Source organism: Balaenoptera physalus (genome assembly GCF_965194825.1).
Source record: "Balaenoptera physalus genome assembly, chromosome: 11".
Classification (NCBI taxonomy): domain Eukaryota; kingdom Metazoa; phylum Chordata; class Mammalia; order Artiodactyla; family Balaenopteridae; genus Balaenoptera; species Balaenoptera physalus.
Window position 1 is genome coordinate 5,470,896 of NC_138896.1, and position 21,251 is coordinate 5,492,146.

General features: G+C 43.6%; 1 protein-coding gene across 6 annotated transcripts in view; it reads left to right on the forward strand.

Moving 5' to 3' along the window:
* DSP (desmoplakin) overlaps positions 1 to 21,251 on the forward strand; it is a 42,502-nt gene that overhangs the window by 11,101 nt on the left and 10,150 nt on the right. For all 6 annotated transcript variants that reach the window (XM_082413241.1, XM_082413239.1, XM_082413242.1 and 3 more), the window contains exons 2-19: positions 1,615 to 1,714; positions 2,841 to 2,989; positions 3,696 to 3,870; positions 6,862 to 6,990; positions 8,533 to 8,583; positions 9,480 to 9,641; positions 10,480 to 10,584; positions 12,225 to 12,320; positions 12,647 to 12,772; positions 13,316 to 13,468; positions 14,626 to 14,780; positions 15,590 to 15,716; positions 16,491 to 16,692; positions 16,946 to 17,172; positions 17,835 to 18,001; positions 18,441 to 18,579; positions 19,094 to 19,287; positions 20,354 to 20,516. In XM_082413241.1, coding sequence (XP_082269367.1) covers positions 1,615 to 1,714; positions 2,841 to 2,989; positions 3,696 to 3,870; positions 6,862 to 6,990; positions 8,533 to 8,583; positions 9,480 to 9,641; positions 10,480 to 10,584; positions 12,225 to 12,320; positions 12,647 to 12,772; positions 13,316 to 13,468; positions 14,626 to 14,780; positions 15,590 to 15,716; positions 16,491 to 16,692; positions 16,946 to 17,172; positions 17,835 to 18,001; positions 18,441 to 18,579; positions 19,094 to 19,287; positions 20,354 to 20,516 — 2,620 coding nt within the window. The remainder of the gene's footprint in view (positions 1 to 1,614; positions 1,715 to 2,840; positions 2,990 to 3,695; positions 3,871 to 6,861; positions 6,991 to 8,532; positions 8,584 to 9,479; positions 9,642 to 10,479; positions 10,585 to 12,224; positions 12,321 to 12,646; positions 12,773 to 13,315; positions 13,469 to 14,625; positions 14,781 to 15,589; positions 15,717 to 16,490; positions 16,693 to 16,945; positions 17,173 to 17,834; positions 18,002 to 18,440; positions 18,580 to 19,093; positions 19,288 to 20,353; positions 20,517 to 21,251) is intronic.

The window sequence follows — 21,251 nt, forward strand, 5'->3', positions numbered from 1 at the left end:
CCAGGAACCGTGTCCCCTGCATTGGCAGGCGGATTCTTAACCACTGCTCCACCAGGGAAGTCCAGAAATTCTTTCTTTAAAACACACACAGATACCCTTCCCGACACAGACATACATAAAAGAAAGTTCAGTACATTGAACAGGCGTCTGTTTTATCTGGAAGCTCAAGCCGGCCTGGCTGTAGCTCAGAAGTCCTGGAGGAACTCAGGTTTCTTGTAGGACATTCATAAGGCCTTTCCTGAACGTTAATAATTTAATGTGCTTTAAATCTCTCTTAAACTAAGCCGTAGTGGGCTGTGCTGTAAAATAATGTATCCTGGCAAATTAAAAAGTAAGACTTGTTTTACGATAGATTACTCTTTTTACTTGTATCTGGAGCAAACTGAATTTCTATAATCTCTTTCTTTAAAATGTAGAATATTGGGGGCTTCCCTGGTGGCGCAGTGGTTGAGAATCCGCCTGCCAATGCAGGGGACACGGGTTCGAGCCCTGGTCTGGGAAGATCCCACATGCCGCGGAGCAACTAGGCCCGTGAGCCACAACTACTGAGCCTGCGCGTCTGGAGCCTGTGCTCCGCAACGAGAGAGGCCGCGATAATGAGAGGCCCGCGCACCGCGATGAAGAGTAACCCCCACTTGCCGCAACTAGAGAAAGCCCTCGCACAGAAACGAAGACCCAACACAGCCATACAAAAAAAAAAAGAATCAGCTGGCCATGATATCCTCTATTAAAAAAAAAAAAATGTAGAATATCTACAACATTCTTCTTAAATACCACCGTCGTTTTAAGGTTTCTGCTACCTGTCTTCCAGAATAGTGCTGCGTTTGAAGTACACATGTGGATTAGTATCATTGTACAGGATAATATTCTGGGGTCATCCTGAAAGGAAAAGTGGCTTTTTGCATTAAAGATATTTAAATTTCCCATCACTTTCTTCACCCCATTCTTCCTTTACCATTATCAGCTTTTTCTGGTTGCAGAAAATATTTTTGCAGAATACGCTTTTCTTTTGTCTCCTACAATTGTCCTCAGCCAGACTGGTCAATGAAACCCTGCAGCTCTGGGTCTGATGCCACCTTTCCCAGAAGGACTCGTGATGGCATTGATGTGGGATGAAGGGGGAGGGGTGACAGGGAAGGAAGATGCTGGAAATGTGTTTTCACAACTCAAAAGAATATTTCTGGATTAGATTTTACACCAGAAAAAAAAAAAAAAAAAAAAACTTGGTGTGAAGGTTAGTACAATTTGAAAAAGTTCTGTAGATTAGAAAATAGTATTCCATCATTTTTAAATGTCTTGATTTTGGTAATTGTACTGTGGTTATATAATGGAATGGCTTTGCTCTTAGGAAATACATGCTGGAATATTTTGGGATAAAGAAGCATGACTGTTCTCAAATGGCTCAGAAAAATGTATATATACTATAAATAGATATACACACATACAGGGGGGAGGGGAACAAAGAGACATGACCAATGTGAACAATTGGGCAGTCTGGGTGAAGGGCCTACAGAAGTGTTTTTGTCTCGTTTTTGCAGCTTTTTTGAAAGTTTAAAATTAGTTCAAAATTGAAAAAAAATGTTCATATTCTCTTTCTTTGTGTTTGCTCATCAGTCAAACCGGAACAATGTCCAGGCAGAACCAGAACACCATCCAGGAGCTTCTGCAGAACTGCTCGGATTTTTTGATGCGGGCCGAGCTGATCGTGCAGCCAGTAAGCTTTCTTTTTCTCCTAAAGTACTGTCCACACCTGGTTTTGTACCTGGTTTTGCTCCTGGTTAACTTAGACGCATAGCCCTGACCTGTGCATTCTCATCCCCTGCCCTCCTAGTGTTGAGAGATGCTTTTTCTCAAAACAGACTAGAGCAGGATGTCTGTCTTCCTAACCTACTTGCAATGTTGGCTTTAACAATGGGAACCAGTTTTCACATCGTTTTTTTCCCAACAAATATTTACAGTACGGATTGCCACCCTTTTGGAATTGCAACAACCTGTTGTCATTTCTCTGATTTTGTAACGCTTTCTCTTCCTAGAGGTGCAACCTGACATGTTTATGTCACTGGATTGTCGTGGGTTGTGATGTACACCATCAATTTAATGTCTTTTTTCAGGAAAATTTACCATCTTGTGAGAATAATTCTACATGAGAAACATTACAAAATATGGATAAATAAGCAATTGAAAATTGAGGGAAAATGGTAACATTCGTGAGAGCCTCACAGTATTTCTTGATGTTACAGAGATAGCTTAGGATCTTATTGAAACAGGCTTAGAAGGCATGAGATCCATGATATTTTCCGAGTACCCATCACCCAGCTCCCCCCAAAGGTGGCCATCTCACTAAGTATCACCACCCATCATCAAAACCAGGAAATTGATTGGCTCAATACAATTAACTAGACAGCTTTCTTTTTAAGAACCGAAAAGTTATTTCCCACAAGTTGCAGGAAAAGCTCAGTTTATGTGTAAAAAAGACCTCATCTGGTACAGTGTTCTTATCACAGTGAAATTACAGTTAGATGAGTGTCCTGTGAAAATAAGAAAGATAGGCATTTAACACTGAAGCAAGGGAAAGGTCAGCACTCTGTGAATATGCTTTTAAAGGCGTCTGAAAATTTAAAATATAGTCTACAAATTTTGCTTCATGAATCTCCCGAATTTACCTCCCTATTTCAAATTACTAAGACAATTTTCAGTTGGAGATTTTTTGCACTTACGTGGAACGGGGCAGGGGACTTATAATATTTAAGTTTGTAGCAGAAGCTTTTGCTTCTAGTAATACACATGAAGCTTTTCTTTCCAGTATTATGTATTTCCTTCATGTGACTTCTTTCTTGTAGGAACTGAAGTATGGAGATGGGATACAGCTGGCTCAGAGCAGAGAACTGGATGAGTGTTTTGCCCAGGCCAATGATCAGATGGAAATTACCGATAGCTTGATTAGAGAGATGCGGCAGATGGGCCAGCCCTGTGATGTTTATCAGAAAAGGTATTGCCCACAGAGCGAGTGTGGTGCCCGCACGCCTCGTGGAGTTGCACTCAATCCCCTGACCCAGGTCTTCCCTGAAGGAAGCACAGATATCCCCCAGGAAGGGCTCCCTTGCTTGGTATTTTGCAGCTTTATGTGTCTCTAATACGAATTGACTAAGCCCACTACCTTCATCTTTTGTGGGGCCACAAAGCTGCCATGCGAAGAACGAAACAGACCTGCCCAAGAGGGCGTGCTTCTTCTGAAGAGTTGACTTTGCTGTGAGATGTTCACTGTGCTTCCACTTAGGGGGCAGCAAAGACCTTTGGCACAGCAATTGACTTTGAAGAGTCTAAAATTAAGTCCAGCTCAGTTTAATGCATACAGAAATGAGACTCACAGAGCTGAAAATGCCGTTTAAGGCAGAGGTGTGTAGTCTGATTTTGAGATCACACTACCCAGGGCGCGTGGTCCTAGGAAATTCCCAGGGTGGAACTTGTGAGAAAGTACAGGATGCTGCCAGGTTGGGCAAAGGCAGTTACACTTGCTGTGATGCTTCAGGCTTGGAGCGTCAGAATATTTAAGGCTTTGCATGTGATCAAGAAAAAAAAAGTCTATGAGTAAAACATTTGTGATCTCTGTACTGACACGGAGGGGGCTGTTTGCCCAGGACGTGTTTCATGGGCTGTTTTCCTGCAGTGGTGTGATTGTTTTCCTTTCCTTTCAGACTGCTGCAGCTCCAGGAGCAAATGCGAGCCCTTTACAAAGCCATCAGTGTCCCTCGAGCCCGAAGGGCCAGCTCCAAGGGAGGTGGAGGGTACACCTGCCAGAGTGGCTCCGGGTGGGATGAATTCACCAAGCACCTCACCAGCGAATGTCTCGGGTGGATGCGACAGCAGAGGGTAAGCAGCTTCCGGTGGGAGGAGGTTGGTTCTCAGAGATCCTGGCCAGGTGCGCAGACCTGGCGGGATGGTGGTCGGGACCTCAGCTGGCAGCAACCACTTGCTGTTTTCGGCATTTCCTCGTATTCTTTTACTTTGAAATAAGTGAAAATTCAGGGATTATTTTCTTCCCACGTGGCTTAGGGAACCAGCCTCATTGCTTTATAGTTGTACTTTATCACATAGGTAATGTTTAACACGTATCACTGAATTGGTAGATTGTGAAAATCTAGTTCTTACCGTTCACAGCTGGAAGATCTGTTATGGGAGTTTATGTGCTGAAAAACTTCATCGCTGAGCTCCCGGGGTGTTACCGAGAGGTACTTAAGAGAAAAAAAGAGAACATTGTGGAGGTTCATTTAAAATGTTAACAAATCGGAGAAGGTGGACGCGCAGTAAAACTGGATCTTCCGGTTTGGGCTCGTTGGTTGCCTAACCTTATATTTTTGAAGTGTCAGTTGTCTTGGGCAATCGTGACATCACTGATGTGGGAGTGAAGTGAAATACTGGCACCAGAGGTGCTGAGCCTTTCCCTAGAACTGGAGTTTCTACAAAGGATGTTTCAGTGCTAATTATTGTTGTGTTGTTTTACGTAGTAATTATGTGCTGTAATGAATGTAGATGGGAATTGTGTAATGAAAACTCGATCCTGATGAACTGTCCTTCTCGTGAGGAGGTGGGCATGTTAGAATGATCAGTTGTGCAGAGATGCAGTTGTCGTTGTTGGAAATAGTGGTTTTATTACTTGTTGTTGGACCAATTTAGCAGTGGTTCTGAAGTTTCTCAGCCACTTAAAGATTTTTGTGGGTGTTCTTTCGCAGGTGTGAGGGCTTATGCAACTAAACGTGCATGCGTGCATTCATTCATTCAGTTGACCTTTTCTCCCACGTATTATGAAGACTTTAGAACACTTACAAGAAGGTGGGGCTTATAGAGGAGGAGAGTCAGTTGTAATCCCAGAAACCTAAACACAAACCTATTTGCATGTTTCCCAATTCCCTTCTAATCTTTGAACACACATATCTGGAGCATTTACTATGTTTTGGCACCATGCCAGAAAATGAGGTGCAAAGCTTATGTCCCATAGCCCTGAAAAGGAATATTATTGAAGAAAACAAGATACGTACAGCCAAATGCCAAATTTTTCTGCATGAACTGTACTAAAACCCTGCTCAGATGGGAGTGGGGGAGGGCTGGCACTCCCGTCCCTGTGGAATGGAGCCAGCAGAGAAGGCTGGGCCAGGCTCATGGGGCTTGAACTGCATGGGGAGGGTCAGTGACCAGTGACAGACGTTAGGTGAAACAACCTTTGAACCAGATTACTTATGAAATGGCAAATTCCCTCATTTCTTCTTAAGTCACTCTGACAGTTCTAGAACATGACAGCTCGTAATTTGTCATTTTCTGTATTCATATTGGGTGTAGCTTTGTAAGAATCTTTTGTAGCTCAGCATTTTAAAATTTTGGAAAACGGCATTATCACGTGGACTCAGTTTTCTGTCATGGCAGGTGGTCGGGGAGAGGGGGTGGGGTACACCCCTTTTATAGATGCAACTGCTTTTCAGATCAGGCAGCCCCCAGGGTTTCAAAGGGATTAAAAGCAGTTTTATCACTTGCTGCTGGTTTGCTCTGGGGTTCTCGGGCCCTTTCCTCTTATCCCTTCTTCCCCTAAGCATAGCCTGCATTCTTCCTCCCACTCCCAGGGGACTGAACTGTAGGGCCAGCTGATAAGGGAGAAGTGTCCCCAGAGGCACAGTCCGTACGCAGTCACACAGCTCCTGGGCCAGGGTTGTGTTTCCCTGATTTGTGTTTCTGCTGATGGATGGGGCAGATACTGTACACCTGGCTGGTAATGAGAGGTGGGATCGGGAGCCTGGTCATCTCATTACTTTCCCAGTGCACTCGCTTGTTTCTGCTTTAAAGTCGAAATGAGCCACGGGAGAGGAAGGTCAGAGTCCTGGGTAACTTACGGTTTTCTGATGGCTGCCCTTTCTGAAGGCTCGCCAAGTACATGAGAACTTGGATGTGGCTTAGAACAATGTGTGTTATGTTCTTGCTGCAATACCAGTCTGGAATGTTTGCCCTCAGCATGTCGGAGAGATGACACAGGTGATTTGGAAATTTACATGAGCTCATGCAAAAGAAAGACAATAGACTCGCCACAGTACGAAGCTTGTGAAATAATATGTTTGATTCCTTCTGTGTGGCCTTCTTAAATTGAAGTAGTGGAGACTCAAATTAGAAAGGTAGATTTAATTTTTAAAAAGCTAGCATAAATCCACGATCTTCATATTGCCAGCCTTCATTGAAATTAAGGCATTGGGTATACATTGTAACTTCTCTTTGAAATGGGTCATAGGGAGTTTTGCATCCCGAAAGGCAGTGCTAAATTCTGGATTTAAAGAGTCAAAAATTACATTGCTCAAAACAATTTAAAGAAATAAACAATGAAAAATTCCCTTGGGTCAACTGTTTAGCTTGGGAAGTAGTACCTGATCGAGCTTAATGAACTATTATTAACGCACATTTAAAAATAACTGAATATTGAAACTTCTATCAGTATCTTATAACATTGTATCATACATAGGTGTGCGCCCACAGCTGTATATACACACAGGCCACTTGCCATGTGCACAGGTAGATTTTTTTTTCTTTAGAGGGCATGATCTAGGTTTTAAGGATCTCATTTTGGAATCACCTCTCCTCGGCCCATCTTGAGCTGGGGACAGATACGTTGAGGGGACCCCCAACTTACTGTGTTGTGCAACCCTCACTAGCCTTGTTGGGAATTCCAAGCCTTTACAAATTTTTTTTCGTTTCAAAAATATTGACTGTTTACAGCTTCATTTGTGTCTGAGTGGAAGCTGTGTATGTCCCTTGGTACCTGACCCCTGATGACGCTGTAGGTGAGGGGGGTCAGAAATGAAGGGCCCACTCTCTCTCCCTCGGCAGGCGGAGATGGACATGATAACCTGGGGCGTGGACCTGGCCTCGGTCGAGCAGCACATCGGCAGTCACAGGAGCATTCACAATGCCATCGGCGACTACCGCTGGCAGCTGGACAAGATTAAAGCCGACCTGGTACTTTGGAACATTTCACTGGAGAGTCTTCCAAGAGTGTACTCAAGGATGCTGTAGTTAGTTGATCCCAGGCAGTTTGGGCTGAAACATGAGTCTGTGATTTCTTCCCCAACAGACTGGAAAATTGTTTTTTAATCTTGGCATTTTTTTTTTTTTTAATTGAAGTATAGTTGATTTACAGTGTCGTCTTAGTTTCAGGTGTACAGCAAAATGATTCAGTTATACATACGTATATATCTGTTCTTTTTCAGATTCTTCTCCCTTATAGGTTACAAAATATTCAGCATAGTTCCCTGTGCTATACAGTAGGTCCTTCTTGGTTATCTGTTTTATATCTAGTAGTGTGTATCTGTTAATCCCAAACTACTAATTTATCCTTCCCTGGAAAATTTTTTAAAATCCCATTTCGTAAATGGGGATGTGGAATCAGAAAGACCTACTAGGGATTGTGCTAACCCTCCAGGACTAAGGGCACACACACACACTCGTTTATGCCACTGGTAAATGCATGTTTTCAGGGGTGGTAGTTCTTTTCTGCAGAAAGCAGACCATCTCTTCAAATAGAGAAAATGCGACAATCCTATAGTTTTATTTTGGTGAATCCTTGGTGAAGTCCTTGGTGAAGCCTTTCCTATGTGGTAATTAAACTGTATTTCTAATAAGGAAATCGTGTCTCATCCTGACATTTTTCCTTTGCTGAAAGGACTGACTTGAAGCTGGGTCCAAGATTACAGCCTAAAATATTCATCTGATTTTAAGTACCTGGTTCCCACCCGATCTCTACACTTTAAATCACTGACTTTTTAAAAATTGAAGTATAGTTGATTTACAATGTTGGGTTAATTTCTGCTGTACAGCAAAGTGACTCAGTTACACATATATATGCATTCTTTTTCATATTCTTTTCCATTACGGTTTATCACAAGATGTTGAATATAGTTCCCTGTGCTCTATAGTAGGACCTTGTTGTTTATCCATGCTGTATATACTAGTTTGCATCTGCTAATCCCAAACTCCCCCTCCAGCCCTCCCCCACCCCTCTCCCTCTTGGCAACCACAAATCTGTTCTCTGTGTCTGTGAGTCTGTTTCAGTTTCATTGATAAGTTCATTTGTGCCATTTAAATCACTGACTTTTGTACTTGGCCCGGAGATGCTCATCCTCGCTTTTTCCACCTTTTTTTTTTTTTTGCCTACTTTTGTCTACCTGAGTATCTGATCAGATCTCTCCCTCTTTTCTCTAAGATCTGAGGAGTCCTAAATGATATTTTCAAACTTTTAAAAGTTTGTTTAACAGTGATTCTTTAAGTGATAGTGATGAGCCCTTTCCTTTTAGAGATGCCACCACCAGGCCAGTGAGGTTTGCCTCCAAATCAACTGAGAAAGGTCCCTGTGGGTGAAAGATTTCATAGAGCAAATTCTTCTTTCCACCGGGGAATCTGAAGTTAGTACGTATTTGACAGAAGGAGATTTAGAAGGGCTGTTTTTTCTATATAAACCCTCAAGGGGAATTAAATAATTACTCACTGTTGGTCTTCTTCTAGCGTGAGAAATCTGCAATCTACCAGTTGGAGGAGGAGTATGAAAACCTGCTGGTAAGACGACTTATTTCTGAAGGCTCTGTGTTCAGTGCAATTCGGTTGTATAAATGTGGACCTGGGGATAAAGCACCTGCTTGGCCTTATCCCTAAGGACCCAGGAAGTGCCTGGAAGTATACCAAGGGGCCTATAGATGCTAATTTTATTTCTACTGCTGTGTTCCCTTTAGAAGGGCATTTGAAAAGAATTTTTTCTGAAGGCAGTACTTAGTTTTTGCAAGTTTAAGTGTCACATAATTAGCATTTGTTAAATACTTGCAGTTAAAGCCATAAAGCTTTTCCACTTGTGAACTGTAGCCTTTTTAGGAAGTATAAGCAAAAATAAGACTTGTTTTCCTTAGAGAGAGGTTCATCAGACCATCATCACCATTTTATGACAAACTGAATCAATTACTTGACTCATAAGAAGAGATATTTCCATTCTTTTGCCTATTTGTGTCACCCTGTCCTCACTTTTTCAGTATCTCCTTGTTGGCAGTGATACTATTTAAATAACATGGCTAGTGGTGACACAACTATTTTCCAAGGTGATGGCACCTTGAATTTTAGGGATGTGGGAGAGGGCAGAAAAAGCTTGATTTATCTTTTTTAATAATCTATTTTCTCTCTATAGTCTAAAACTAATTATTGAAGCCAAACACCAGTGTCTGAATCAAGACCCTTCTGGATTAGGCTGTTACTTTGAATCTAAAATTGACCCCTTATTCATCATAAGTTTGGGTGGGTCCTTTTCACCCACCAGCTGATCAGTGAATGCAAAAGATTAACATTTGACTGATGCGTGGGATTTTTGTTGGTAAAAGGGATCCCCGAGGGTTTATCTGTGAAATCTGCAGGAAGCGCCATTCATGTGCATATCGTTGTCCTAACGCTGCCCTGACCTTCCTGCGCAGAAAACATCCTTTGAGAGGATGGACCACCTGCGACAGCTGCAGAACATCATTCAGGCCACGTCCCAAGAGATCATGTGGATCAATGACTGCGAGGAGGAGGAGCTGCTGTACGACTGGAGCGATAGGAACACCAACATTGCCCAGAAGCAGGAGGCCTTCTCTGTAAGCCCCCGGGCGCCGTGCGGCGCTCATGAACGCATTTGTGATCTTTTTTTTTTTTTTTTCTTTATTTTATTTATTTATTTATTTATTTTTGGCTGTGTTGGGTCTTCGTTTCTGTGCGAGGGCTTTCTCTAGTTGCGGCAAGCGGGGGCCGCTCTTCATCGCGGTGCACGGGCCTCTCACTATCGCTGCCTCTCTTGTTGCGGAACACGGGCTCCAGACGCAGCAGGCTCAGTAGTTGTGGCTCACGGGCCTAGTTGCTCCGCGGCATGTGGGATCTTCCCAGACCAGGGCTCGAACCCGTGTCCCCTGCATTGGCAGGCAGATTCTCAACCACTGCGCCACCAGGGAAGCCCCATTTGTGATCATTCACTCGGCCATCTGGGATTCAGCCTCAGTGGAGTGGTCATGAAAAACCATTCCTTTCTGAAGGCTTTTCCGTGACTTAAGAGAGGCAGTGCAGGGCTTAGCATCTCAGAAGACAGCAGACAGGGTGAGATTGGTTCGGTCAGACATCCTCGAGTGTGTGTACCGCAGAGTGTGGTGGCTTAGAACCGAGAATTAGAAAATCTCACGGTGTGTTGTAGCTCTGTCCCTTCACCTGGGTGAATTCAGACAAGCCGTGTCACCAGTCCGGCCTCAGCTGCTTACTGGATGATCTCAGACATCCTTTCTGGTCTTAAAAATGCTAAGATTCTTGAGGAACACATAATGCAATTCTTTGACATTGTTCATTTCCAAAATGCAGTTTTGTGTTTGACTTCCTTTAATAATGGTGGGAGGGATGGAAGGCTGCCGGTGACTTGTTCTACAGGACTTGATTTTCTTTTATTCGCAGGTACGCATGACTCAGCTGGAAGTGAAGGAAAAAGAGCTCAATAAGCTTAAACAAGAAAGTGACCAACTTGTCCTCAGTCAGCATCCAGCTTCAGACAAAATTGAGGTGGGCTTCGTGAGATTTATATTCTTACCGGGGGAAAAAAGGGGACACTTTTCCGAAAATAAGACTATGCAGATGAGTGGTTCTTATCCACCATAAAGCCATGACAAGTTTATTTTATCAATACCCTAGACCAGGGGTTGGCAAGCTTTTTCTGGAAAGGACCAAATAATAAATATCTTAGACTGGCAGGCCATTTGGTCTCTGTTGATATTAACTCTGCCGTTGTCGTGTGAAAGCAACCATAGCAACGTGTAGATGAACGGTTGTGGCCGTGTGCCAGTGAAACTTTATTTATAAATGCAGGTGGTGGCCCGGATGTGGCCCTTGGGCTGTAGTTTGCTGACCTCTGCCCTAGACTGCCATCTGTGGGCTGTGCTCAAGGCTGACATTAGCTGGTAGCGCTGGTATGACCATTTTGATTGTTTAAAAAAATCCAGATATTTCCGTATCAGTTGGTAAGCATCACTGCCTTCATCCCCCACAGGCCCTCTTCAGGGCAGGTACCTTTGTAACCGAAAGTAGGGGGGGGTCCAGCTGTTTGCTGCTCAAAAGCTAACAAAGAGGCAAGGTTGGTGGAAAGGAAAGTTCGCTTTATTTTGGATGCCGGCAACCCGTCCAAAGGCCACCTCCCCCCCACTTAACAATCCCGGGGCAAGAGCTTTTATCGATGGGGGTAGGGGGCTGCCTGTAGAAACAGCACAGTCAGCTCTGACAGTCGTCTTGAAATTAGTCATGCCGCGGTCTGATCAGCGTCATCTTGATTGTTTTAAGTGCAGTTAGTCTTTAGTTCCAGGGTCGGTTTGTTCCCATTTCTTTGAGGCCAATTCTTAGAACTGTGGCAGCTTATGTCATGGCGACAGTCTGGTCATCATGTAGTTCACTTCTTCCACCTGGTGTGGGTTTCAGTATCTATTAGACAGCTCACAGGATATTGTTCAGAATATTATCTATAGCCCTTGAGGAGGAACTAAAGGTCCTTGACTAAGCTTAATGAATAAACTATTGTTATTTAGTCTTGCTGGACTGTTTCTTTGTTTCTGCATTTTCTCACTTCTCTGATTAAACTTATTCTTTGGCTAAAGTTTTTCCACAGACAAAAGGCAGGTTGAGGACATGGGGGGCAAGGACCATAGTGTCCTGCTGTGTTTCACCTTGTACCTCCGCATGATCTAGCAGCTGTATAGGAACAGGGCTTGGTGCCCCAGTGCTATCCCTCTTCTGATTGTTCTGTTTTGATTGGTCAGTAGCCATGCCATTTGGATGAATATTTTGACTAATACTCCTAATTACATCCATTTGTTAAAGTTGTTTTTTGGGGTTTTTTCTGTTTTTTTGGCCACCCAGCTTGCAGGATTTTAGTTCCCCAACCATTGAACCCGGGGCCACGGCAGTGAAAGCGCTGAGTCCTAACCACTGGACCGCCAGGGAATTCCCAAAATTGGTTTTAAAATTTAATTTCTACCATACCAAGAGTTCCCTGTTGGGAAATTCTGGTTTCAATTTTTAGAAAAAAGTTCGCTTGATTTGGAATTAGATAAAAAATGCTTCATGGTTTTCATTCAGGCTCACCTATCTGTGAAATAATGGATGCCTCTCTACGGCTGAATGGTGGAGAGACAGCTGTTGTTTTCTTGTTTCAGGCATATATGGATACTCTCCAGACGCAGTGGAGCTGGATTCTTCAGATCACCAAATGCATTGATGTTCATCTCAAAGAAAATGCCGCCTACTTTCAGGTTTTTATACCTAGTAATCATTTAATTGTCTTTTGGGTCTTCACAGCTTCTCTTCCGAATGTGTCTGAAAAAGCGCTGAAGAGTCTTCACGCTATGGCGTGAATACTCTTTATTGGTTTTTAGTTTAGAGGAGCACAGATTGGTCACCAATCATTCAAGTAGCCTCTTGCTGTCACATAAGTTAATATACTTTCTGCTCTAATTCTTTCCTTTAACCACCTATCAGATAGACTCGTAGGGAAGATAGTCCTTGGAGTTGAAATACTAGGTGATGCCGCGTATTGAGCTGCTTTTAATTGACACGGGGTCACCCGCATCCTTAACAGTTTTTTGAAGAGGCCCAGTCGACGGAAGCCTACCTGAAGAGCCTCCAAGACTGCGCCAGGAAGAAGTACCTGTGTGACAAGAACATGCCCCTGCAGCGTCTGCTGGAGCAGATCAAGGTGTTGGAGGTACTGTCTCAGACCCCAGGCCCTTACCCGGGAATAAAACAAATGCGCCCACCGACTCAATTCAGATTATCTGGATTTGTACTGCTCTATAGAGCAACGAGTACCCAAAGCTCAAGCAAGCATTGTCTTCATTTTCAGTGGCTTTTCTCAAAATACATTTCTTTGCGCGATCAGCTGCTGTGGCACGTTACTTCTGCTTCAGTAGTTACGGGCGCTCAGAACAAAACCGGAGAGAACACCGATGACGTAACGCGAAAATCCCTTCGGAAAAGCGTACTTCACATATTGTCAGCCTAGCCTTTTTGCAAAGCGATATTCTTTCCCGCCCACCTAATTCATGGCTGTGTTGCCTCTGTAGTGGCTTCTTATGAAAGGTACCTGTGGTCCCTGCCGACAGATGAATTGGTGGCTTTTTACAGCTGATGCAGCTACAGCGGTATCTAATTTGTAATGTCATGATAGCTATAGTAATGCCGTTTGAAGGTCTTTATCTCACTTTCAGAGAGTATCTATGTTCGAGTATGATTTTATTTGCAATTGCAGAAAGAATGGGAGAAAATCCTTGAAAACAGGCGCCAGGTGCAGAACTTGGTAAACAAGTCCAAGAGGATTGTGCAGCTGAAACCTCGGAACCCGGACTACAGAAGCAATAAACCCATTATTGTCAGGGCTCTCTGTGACTACAAACAGGACCAGGTGTGTACTCGGCTAGTCAGAACGCTGCCAAAGTTGTCCCTTTCTTTACAGATGGATTTTTGTCCAGAGCAGAATTTAATTTAGGTTTCAGTGAGTACCCTAGTAAATGTCTTTCTTTTGTACACAAAGTGGCAAGCTGTTGAAAAAATGCAGTGATTTTTGTTCTGAGTTGTATGATAGTTGCAAATAAGTAGGACAATAGTTATTTTTAAACTACTCTAATTCTATTTTAAGGCTTAAGCCTTCTTTTCTTCCAATATGCAATTAGCATCTGTGATCCCTCTTTAAATTTCTGAAATTAAAAAAAAAGAGAGAAACGTGGCCATTATGCTGCATGTAAAGGGAATGTCATTGCGGATTTTACGCATTAAACGAGCACATCAGTTCTGTAGGCTCAGTGGTAAATACAAACATTTATATAGAAAGATGACTTGTTTTTAGTCATTATTGATGTAATTCCCACAGCTCTATTTTCTTATAAAAATTATGGAGGACTTAAGGAATAAAAAATGTGATGAGTTGGTGAGATGGACGTTCTAAAACAATGGAGTTTATTCTACCACGCAGAAGTGGTTTTAGAACTTGGGTGGAGAGAAGTAAGAAATCTAAAGGGAGATTGAAATACCTCCATGTCGAACTTGTTACATTTTAGTAGTTAAGACAGTTGGCATATTTTAAATACCCATTTTAAGAAGCTATTTAGATGCTGGAGTTAATTTAGGAGGTTATTTTTCGGGGGACCTGATACCAAAATTTTTTTGTTTTTATTTAACAATTTTAAGAGCAAATGAATGAGACAAGTGACTGCCACACATTGAAATCTACGATATAAAACACAAACTCAACAAAAATAGAAAAGCCAGGGGGTGAGCTTCTGCTTTACAAAAGGATTGCTCACTTCACCGGGGGACTCCCCTGGCTGTCCCCTGGAAAGTCACTCTACCTCATTCCCTTCAGACACACCTTGTAGGCTCACCTGTCTTATTTAAAGCATCAGTCGTGTTGGGTTGTGTCAAGATCAGCTTCAGTTGGGGCAAAAAATACTAAGAGCAAAGCTGAAACAGCACATGGTCGCTTCTGCTGCTTCTGTTCTTGAGCAAAAAGATAAAAATGTGGGCTCGTGGATAAAGCCAAACACGGTGCTGCTTGCCTTGCAGAAAATCGTCCACAAAGGGGACGAGTGTATCCTGAAGGACAATAATGAACGGAGCAAGTGGCACGTGACTGGCCCGGGGGGCGTGGACATGCTCGTGCCCTCCGTGGGCCTCATCATTCCTCCGCCCAACCCTCTGGCCGTGGACATCTCAAGCAAGTATGTCTTGAACTTCCTTCTGGCCGTGACATGAACGCGGGTGGGGAGAGATAGGGCAGACGCTGATCCAAGACACTTAGACACACCGCTCCTTACTGCTGTCACCTCTCCCCAGAGGGGGACCCGGTGAAGGTCCCTTTGCATTGTCTTGAGGTTTTATGTTGCAGATACTGTGATTATCATGGGAAGATGAAAAAGAATGTCTGACAGTAGAGGAGCTCATTCTGGCCATGCACCTTAAAGACGTTGTTTCGAAATTCTTCTGCCTTTTAGAGAGTCAGTAGTTTGGCCTGTAGCCACAAATAGAAAATGCACTCAGCATCAATATTTGGCCATCAGTAGGTGGCGCATTCATTTGACAGACCGTCCAGGGGAGATTCTTCCAAACCTTTTATGATGGAAGTCTTCAGCCCGCTCAGGGTGGGGTGAGAGTAGCCCAGTGAGCCCGTTTCCAAGCTCCAGCAGGCGTTCTGTGACCCGAGACCCATTTCTCACTGTTGCCTGCATGGCGCCAGACCTCTGTCAATTAAAAAGTTGTTGACAAACAACCCAACAACCACAAATTGTACAGCCTGTTTGGACCAAAATGATTCCAATGTATCGAAACCCATGTCGGTCATTGAGAATGTACTTTTGGGTATTAGTCTAAATCCATTGAAATGTTGAATGTTTTGCAAATGCCCCATTCACCCATTGCTCTGTTAGTTCTCCTTTGAGTTTTCTGTGCCATCGGGGGAGCGTGGCCAGGTTTCCCGTTTGGGATGAACTTGGAGAGCCGGGCTAGCGTGCTTTCCCTCTGCGCCTCCTAGGATCGAGCAGTACTATGAAGCCATCCTGGCCCTGTGGAACCAGCTCTACATCAACATGAAGAGCCTGGTGTCCTGGCACTACTGCATGATCGACATCGAGAAGATCAAGGCCATGACCATCGCCAAGGTACGTCCTCAGGACCGCCCGCTGCCTGGAGGGGCCCCCCAGCTGCTCCCTGAAGTGCAGTTTCTACCAGGCAAACCTAGCTGTGCAGCTGATGCTTTTGTGCGTCAACAAGAGAGTCGGCTGAGCCTTCCTTAGAGGTTCTAGTCCGTCCAACACAGGATGGGAGGGATTCGCACCCGGCCGGTTAAGAGACAAACAGAAGTACTAATTAAAGTTACCGGACAAGCCCGAAGTCCCTGTGGGAAGGCATGAGGTCCTGTGATACTCAGGGTCCCACTCTCCTTAGATGTAATGGAAAGCGAGGGCATAGTTATTGACTGGATAGCACAGAAGTAAAAGGTGGGATTGAATTCTTGGAAGCATTCGTTACCCTAGGTCAGTGGTTTTCAGGTAGTGGCCCAAGAATCCAGGTGAGGGAGTCCTTTGGGATGACAGGGACAGCAGGGCGGAGAGGGGCAGGGAATGGGTAAGTTTGGGGCTTCCCTTTACCCCTTTAACTCTTTTCAGTCAGAGCAGCTTTGCTGTGATCTGCTTGACATTTGGGGCTTCTGAGTCCTATTTCCTTTGAAGAAGAAAATTCCATAGGCAGAAGAAAATTGACAACCCACTGCTATGGTTCTTAGGCGCAAGCTCTAAATCATCAAAGACCTTTTCTGTCTTAATGGGTCTTTGAGGGGCGTTGCCTCAAGCGCCACCAGAGTAGTGCATTTCCCGGGAAGCTTTCTTGGCCACGCTTTGGGGCCAAGAAACACGCCCCGCCTGGTTTATTTCCAGCTGAAAACGATGCGGCAGGAAGATTACATGAAGACAATATCTGACCTTGAGTCACGTTACCAAGAGTTCATCAGAGACAGCCAAGGCTCAGAGGTATTTGGAGACGATGACAAGAGGAAAATACAGACCCAGTTCACGGACGCCCAGAAGCATTACCAGGCCCTGGTCATCCAGCTCTCCGGCCACCCCCAGCACCAGACAGGTGGGTTTAGAGCCAGTCCTTCTTTGCAGCCACCGTACATGCCGTTTTCAAAAGAAAGTACGTAGTTTGCCAAAAACTAGTTGCAGAATCACTTCTTTGAAAGATCGTATATCAAAAGTCATTGAGATGCTAGGTTTTCAGAACCAAATCAAAGGAAGTAGCGACGCTTTCACGCAGCATGGATGGTTTTTTGAGGGCTTGCGCCCTTCTAGCCAAGAAGTCTCTGATTTTTGTGGTCCTAACATTTTTACAGTAACCACAACTGAAATCACTCATCTTGATTCCTGCCAAGCTGTCAACCATAATAAAGTAATTGAAACCAACAGAGAAAATGACAAGCGGGAAACGTGGTTGCTGATAGAGCTCCAGAAGATTCGCAGGCAGATGGAGCTCTGTGAGAGCAGAATGAGCCTTAAAAACGTCCTTCTGGGAGATCAAGGGTGTTCGCACCACATCACAGTGAAAATAAACGAGCTAGAGGTACGTATCCGTTAACGTTTTGCTTGATTCTAGGTATATTTATATTTAACTGTGAACTGGTAAAGACCTCCTGGTTTAAATATTTATAGGCAAGAAACCTTCATTTTCAAGAAAAGAGGCTTCTGGCACAATTTCCTTTTTTCTTTCCCATGCTGCCGAATCTGCGGAAAGATACCAGGCTGGGGATTAAACCACCTTTGCTGTTAGTTTGTGGGCCGCTCAGTCTGGCTGCAGTGTTTTTCCTTTTCTGCAATGTAGTGCTTTGTAGATTTCGAAAGTTTTCACAGACATTAATTTGGCTTCTGCCTGAAACAATCTATGATGTGGGCTAGACAGGTAGAATGATCTTACTTGTAGACAGGAAGGGGTGGGGTAAGAGCTGCAAGCCATCGGCCGAGCTGGGACTGCAGCCCAGGTGTTTCAGTGTCAAGCTCAGCGATCGCTTCCGCTCAGCCAGGCCTGGGCACTGCACTGGGATCTCCGAGGTATATATTCTAAGGAAGAGGGTCACATTTACCCAGTGCTGGTAAGGCCTCTCTGATGAAGGACATGAAAGGTCAACTCTCACTTGAGTTGTTCACATTTTGTGGGCCTTTTGAGGACATGAATGACGGTGAGAAGCATACAGCTAAATCAAAAGCGCTTCCCTTCTTTTTGGACAGGGCTTACAGAATGATTCTCAAGCAATTGCTCAAGTTCTCAACCAGCTGAAGGACATGCTAGCTAACTTCAGAGGTTCGGAAAAATATTGCTATTTGCAGAATGAGGTATTTGGATTGTTTCAGAAACTGGAAAATATCAATGGCGTTACAGACGGCTACTTAAATAGGTAAACGCGACTGACACTGACCTCAGATATTTGGCTTTTCTCAAGCTTCGTTTTCTGAGACTTCATTTGCTTTATGTGCTGGTTGCTGGAGCTGTTGCCTTATGGTTTCTCTTTTCATTGGAGCCTCACTCACATTCTTCTGTGCTTTTGAGAGAGGGTCCTCCAGCCTCGGGTGCCAATCCCATTGTTCTGAACTGTCTCTTCCAGCCAAGGCATCCTCTAAAGGCCAGAACTTAGACTTCTTCCATTGATGCAAGATGGTGTTCTGAGTCATGAAAGAGGGAAAAAATGTATTGCTCCGCAACTTATCAAATAAGCAGAGTAAATTTTTATCTGCTTTAATATTGTTCCCTTTTATGAAGAGTGGCAAGAGCCCAAGAGAGTTTCCAAGTCTAATTATGTCGCCGGCAATTTTATTTTCCTCTTTGGCTCCTGACAGCTTGTGTATGGTGAGAGCACTCCTGCAGGCCATTCTCCAGACAGAAGACATGCTGAAGGTTTACGAAGCCAGGCTTACTGAAGAGGAGACAGTTTGCCTGGATCTGGATAAAATGGATGCTCACCGCTGTGGACTGAAGGTAAGGAGAAGGGTTGAACAGCGAGCGGCCCGGTTTGTGGGAAAGAGTACAGGACTACTCAGTCCCCGGTGGTAGAGTTTCACTAAGTCTTCATGAGTTTGGAGGATTACTGGATTTCGCTGGCCACACGTGGTTGACATCAGCCGTTATCTCTAGAACACTGTTTTCCAGGGCGTGTTGGCAGGACCTATGTGAGAAAGTCGTTCGTGGTGAGATTAGTCTGGGGAACGCGAGTTAAACACAGTTAAGCTGGTACTGTAGTACTTCTCAGAACCTTTAATAGGTTAATAGATTTTATCATTTTTCAGGAACGGAATGGAGTGTGATGATGTAGCATTTCTCAAACTAATTTACACATCGAATCCTTTTTTTTTTTTAACGAGTCGGCACGAGGAACTAGGTCACTGGCATAAATATAGGGAGATGCAATCAGTAGATATATTTTCCTTGCAGTGTAGCATCAAGTGGGAATGAGGTTAATTTGTACTTTTTTTTTTTTTTCCTCCTGTGACAGAAAATTAAAAACGACTTGAACTTGAAGAAGTCCTTGTTGGCCACCATGAAGACAGAACTGCAGAAAGCCCAGCAGATCTACGCCCAGACTTCACAGCAGTACCCACTCTACGACCTGGACCTGGGCAAGTTCAGCGAAAAAGTCACACAGCTGACAGATCGCTGGCAAAGAATCGATAAACAGATAGACTACAGGTGTGGCAACCTCCTTCCACACTTTCTTCCCATTTGGTTGTTCCCAAGATAATGTCGCTTGAAGTCATCACTATAAAAAACAGTGGTTTTGTTTTGTGTGTGAGTTCAGCATCCTGGGAGCTCTCTTCACGCACTGGCTGTGGGCAGCTTTGTTGACAACAGGAAGAGAGTATATCCAGTAGCCAAGCTTGAACCAACCTGTGTCAGAGGCACTTCAGGTTTTAGGGAAATAATGGAAGCCATTGATCCAGCTCTTTCGTGACCTGTAAACTCCTGTTACAACTGTTGGAAGGAGTAGCTCCTTTGAGGGAGCGTTTTCCAAAAGTTTGTGAAAATTAAATCTTATACAAAAGAAATGCCTTACTGCAAATGAGGGTTTAAAAACATCTCCTGAATCTTGCTTGTAGTTTATTTTACTAGCAGCGCTTCTTAAAAACATCTCTATTGATACATAATTCACATGCCGTGTAACTCACCCACCAAAAGTGTCCAAGTCACTGGTTTTTAGTATATTCAGAATGTGTAACCGTCACCACAATCTAAGTTTAGAACATTTTCATCACCCTTAAAAAGAAACCCCATATCCACTGGCAGTCCCTCCCCATTTCCTCCCAACCCTCCAGCCCCAAACAGCCACCATTCTACTTGCTGTCTCTATAGATTTGCCAATTATTCTGGACATTTCCTATAAATCGAAAGATACAATATGTGGTCCTTTGTGACTGTTTTTTTTCACTTAACATAATGTTTTCCAGGTTTATCCATGGTGTAGCACGTGTCAGTACTTCATTTCTTTTTATGACTGTATAATATTCCATTGTATGGCTATACCACATTTTGTTTATTCTTTCATCAACTGATGGATATTTGGGTTGTTCCCAGTTTTTGGCTATCGTGAAAAGTGTTGCTACAAACATTCATGTATAATTTTTTGTGTGGATGTATGTTTTGAGTTCTCTTGAGTATGTGCCAGGTGGAATTGCCGGGTCATCGGGTAACTCTGTGTTAAATACTTTTGCGGAGCAAGAGCAATATTAAATAATTTTATTATCTCTGTTTGCCCCAGATTATGGGACCTGGAGAAACAAATCAAGCAACTGAGGAATTACCGTGATAACTATCAGACTTTCTGCAAATGGCTCTTTGATGCCAAACGCTGCCAGGATAACTTAGAATCCATGAAGTTTGGCGATTCCAACACGGTCATGCGATTTTTGAACGAGCAGAAGGTATAAGGCAATTTGTCATTGCATAGATGTCACTGGGTGTAAGCTGTACTTTCCTCTGGTTTTCATAGCAGTACTTAGGTTTAAAGTGATACATTTTTTAAAAACTTTATTGAAGTATAGTTGATGTACAGTGTTGTGTTAGTTTCAGGTATACAGCAAAGTGATTCAGTTATACATATATATACATTCTTTCTCATATTCTTTTCCATTATGGTTTATCACAGGATCTTGAATATAGTTCCCTGTGCTGTACACACTAGGACCTTGTTGTTTGTCCATTCTATATATAATAGTTTATGTCTGCTAACCCCAAACTCCCAGTGCATCCTTTCCCCCTGCCACCCTTGGCAACCACAAGTCTGTTCTTGCTGTCTGTGAGTCTGTTTCTGCTTCATAGATAAGTTCATTTGTGTCATATTTTAGATTCCACAGATAAGTGATATTATATGGTATTTGTCTTTGTCTTTCTTTTTTTTTTTTTTTTATAAATTTATTTATTTATTTTTATTTATTTATTTTTGGCTGGGTGGGTCTTTGTTGCTGTGCGCGGGCTTTCTTTAGTTGCGGCTAGCGGGGGCTACTCTTCGTTGTGGTGCGCGGGCTTCTCATTGCAGTGGTTTCTCTTGTTGCAGAGCACGGGCTCTAGGTGCATGGGCTTCAGTAGTTGCAGCATGCGGGCTCAGTAGTTGTGGCTCGCGGGCTCTGGAGCACAGGCTTAGTAGTTGTGGCGCATGG